The 3,843-nt window shown below is 34.6% G+C and overlaps 1 protein-coding gene across 1 annotated transcript; it reads left to right on the top strand.

The window, feature by feature from the left end:
* Positions 1-409: 409 nt before the first annotated feature.
* znhit3 (zinc finger, HIT-type containing 3) lies at positions 410-3,804 on the top strand. Its single transcript, XM_042513575.1, has 5 exons — positions 410-549; positions 1,245-1,276; positions 1,364-1,429; positions 1,597-1,674; positions 2,262-3,804. The coding sequence occupies exons 1-5, from the start codon at positions 482-484 to the stop codon at positions 2,456-2,458; spliced, it is 441 nt and encodes a 146-aa protein (XP_042369509.1). The 5' UTR covers positions 410-481; the 3' UTR covers positions 2,459-3,804.
* Positions 3,805-3,843: the final 39 nt, after the last annotated feature.

Genomic DNA, 3,843 nt, shown 5'->3' on the forward strand with positions numbered 1-3,843 from the left:
CTAACTTAAAATAATAATATAATACAACACATTTCTTATACACTATGTAAATGTTAGAGAAAAGTCCTGTGTTTTTCATTTGTCTTTTAATTTGTTTTTGTTTAATTTTCTTTTTTTTGTTTTAATAATTACTTTTTTTGTGTACACATACATTTCACATATATACACATATGCTGCATTTTTGAATTTTTTCCACGTTACTATTTTGCTCTATTGACTTGTTTATTATTATTAATTTCAGTGTCGCATTTTTTAAATTTATTGTTTTGATTTAGTTTTTAATTCTGCAAAGTGAAGCACTTTGGGCTGCATGTTTGTACAAAAAGTGCTTCGTAAATAAAAATCGAATTCAAATGCTTTTATTGTGAAGGAAGCATTTCCCAACCGGAATTAAAAATCATTCACTTCCTGTCGCGTGCGTTTGTTGTTTAATGTTTCATAAATTTGCTCGGTGATTTATTTACAGTTTCTACCCGCCGGGATGCAGATCTGCAGCGTGTGCAGCGAACATCCACCTAAATACAGATGTCCCGCCTGCAAAATCAGATAGTGAGTAACTTTAAAGGCTTTAAAAATACAAATATTATCTTCATCCGGCAGGAGCTAAAGCTAAAGCTAAAGCTAACGTTAGCGTTCACGTGGATTAATGTCGGTCTCTTAATATCGTCATTCACGTGCTTTTGGCTGACTCTTTAATTAATATTAAAATAAAGAAAATCTGCGCATATTTACAAACCTTGTCGCTGATTTAATCTCCTTAAAGTTACACGTGAAAACAACTGTGGACGTAAACACCACATGGGACGGAGGCCTGCGAGGTTCATTAGCGCCACCTTCCGCTCCGGAGTTTGCATCAGAAAATAAATCTTATGAATTAATTTTGTTTCTTTTTGAAATAAAATAAGAATAAAAATACGTATTTTGCTTCACTTGTTGCACTAGTTTTTATATTTGTAAAAATTAATATTTTTGTTCTTATTTTTAGGTCTGCAGCTGACGATTGTTTAAATTATCATTAATCTGCCCAATATTTTCTCAATAAATCATTTTGTTGAGAAAATATCAGAAAATAGTGAAACATGCCCTGTTTGATTTCCACAGATAATCGGTTTTTGGCAGCTATTTTGCAAATCGACTCAATTTGCAAAATATTTACGTTGTATTATCTTGATTCAGTGTCACTCAGAGGTCATTATTCTGATCTACCATGTTTTAGTTTTAATTTTTGTTTTTTTCTCTTACAGTTGTTCGCTCAGCTGTTACAAATGCCATAAAGGTAAATTAAATGTATCTCAGTATTTTAGTGATGCTGTGATCAAACTCAGCTGCTGAAACATCATCTAATTTCTTCATTTCTCCACAGACACGTGCGTTCCTGTTGAGCCGCCTGCACCTTCTGATCCTGAACCTAAAGAGTCTTTCAGCACCGGTATGATATTTATGAATGTCAGGTGTCCGTATGGTTGTAAAAATTGCATTAGTCGTCGCTTTCGTAGATCCAGTCACAGCATGAGATGAAATGAAGATGTGAGGTGAAGTGAGAGAAAAGTTTCCGTGGCTCTGCGTAAAAAGCCCTTTTTGCTCTTTTGTTTGCAGAGACGTGGACTGTTGAGGATCTTCTGCATGAGGACGACATCATCGACAAAGTGCCTCTGCAGAGGCTGCAGCTGTTAGGTGTTTATCAAACGAACATGATATTATTTTAGGATAAATCTGTTTAATACGAGCATAACGGAGTAACACTGTAGCTGTACACGTACATATTTAGGATATACATACAATTTCCTACTCGTTCATGTTGTGCATACTATATTACATGAAATGTAGATTATTATGTTTTTATCTTGTTTTTTTATTTAATAATGTATTTTTTAATTTATCCAGGCTTTCCTCTGAGCCTTAAAAGGCACTGAATTTATTCATCCAAAAACGCGATCTTAATTGGTCCTAGAAGTCTTAAATCAGTGACGCTCAACTGCCAGAGAGCAGAAAACAGCATCAAAATAAAGTTTGTTTATCCAAAACGTGCCAGTGGAGGATCCCTAAACCCTCCGACAGAGGTCCTAACTAAGACCCTAATGTCCTAAAATCCCAGAAATGTCCTAAAATCCCAGAAATGTCCTAAAATACTAGAAATGTCCTAAAATACTAGAAATGTCCTTTTTTAGACTTTAAATTTCTAATGATCAGTTATATGAAGTTTTTCAGAAAAATTCAGACGTATTTAATTCGTGATTGTTTTTTTGTTGTTTCCTCCGCAGCTCAGTCCACAGAGCTCAAAGATGTCCTCTGTAACCCTCACCTGAGACGGCTGCTGCGCTCCGTCGACGGCGCCGAGAACAAAGACGCCGCCATGAGAGCCGCCATGCAGGAGCCTCTGTTTGTCGAGTTTTCAGATCAGTGTTTGAAAATCGTAGAAAAAGAAACATTAACGTCCAACGAAGCTGCTGATTTGTAAAAAAAAAAAATGCATTCGATTTCTATCCTTTCAGTTAGATTATATTTTTGTACAGTTTTGTGGAAATCTTTGTCCTGTGCCTCGACATGCTGCAGTGTGTTTGTATTTTATGTTCAAATAAATCCAGAAAGTAAAATCAGTTTCTGAGTGAACGCTCACATTTTTACAGTGTTAAAAAAGTATTTTTCAGAAATGCCGATCTTGCAAACAAAGTCTGAAGTGAGAAGAAAATGTTATAACACTGACATTTATTTCAACAAATCGTTTAAATAACATTTTTCAAGTTGTACATTGATCCTTTGGTACCACAGAACAGATCTCAAAAAGCCTCAGTGACGAAAATCAGTGAATCTAAAATTATTTATCAAAGAAATGAAGAATAAACAGCTGGTCCAGTCGGTAATGTGTCGGATCAGAATCTGAGATGATAAACATCAGCGTTACATTCATTTTTTTTACATTATTTATAGCAAAAACATGAAAAATTATGAATATAATAAAACTTGATGGCTATAGTGTTTTTTTATTTCTCCCTCAAACACTAGTGTTTAAATACTTTGGTATGTTTTACAGTACTCGGGTTAATGCTTTGGACTGCAGCAGATTAAAATCCACACAGGAAGTGGTTTATTATAAAAATGTTTAAAAAAGCAGCGACGTGAACAAACCCGGCTCATCGTTTCCCGTTTCACACGACCGTCTGCTTGTTTACGTGCGTCTGTGAGCAGGTGTGTGGTTTTAATGTGCAATATGTGCTTTACATGTGCAATATTTGCTTTATTACATTTTTCCTCCACCATAAAAAACACTCAAAACATACGGAGGCCCATTTCTGCCAGTGTGATGAAAAAAAAGGGATTAAACATTTCTGGTATAGTTTGGGGGTTGAAATATTTCGACTCGGACCACCATCAGGCCAAAGTCAAAATATTGACATTATTTTACATCACAGTCATTATTTTTAGGTACCATTTTTCCCATCACATTGGCGGAAATTAGCTTCCATAAAAAAAATGGATTTTTTTTTTAATAACATCTGCAATTTAACCTGCATCTGGCCCATGTGTTTTTATGCCCAAAATAAATCTATAAAAACAATCAAATAAATAATCACCCTTAAATAAATACATATACTGCCCTTATGTGATTTGAGTGTAGATTTTTTTTTTTTAAGAAAGGCACTTTGATCAAAAATGAGATGTTAAAAAGAGGCAGCAATGACACAAAAAACCTGCAGTTCTCAGTTTTTTAAGGTGCTAAATGTAATTCCAGTTTTACACATGGAGACAAAATTAAATAAGATTCTGGTTTTTATGTCCTGCAGTGACTTTGTTGTTTTCTATATGTATGTTGTTACCTAAGAGGTGCAGGTCTGTGTTTCCGGA

Source organism: Plectropomus leopardus, unplaced genomic scaffold (assembly GCF_008729295.1).
Source record: "Plectropomus leopardus isolate mb unplaced genomic scaffold, YSFRI_Pleo_2.0 unplaced_scaffold10643, whole genome shotgun sequence".
Classification (NCBI taxonomy): domain Eukaryota; kingdom Metazoa; phylum Chordata; class Actinopteri; order Perciformes; family Serranidae; genus Plectropomus; species Plectropomus leopardus.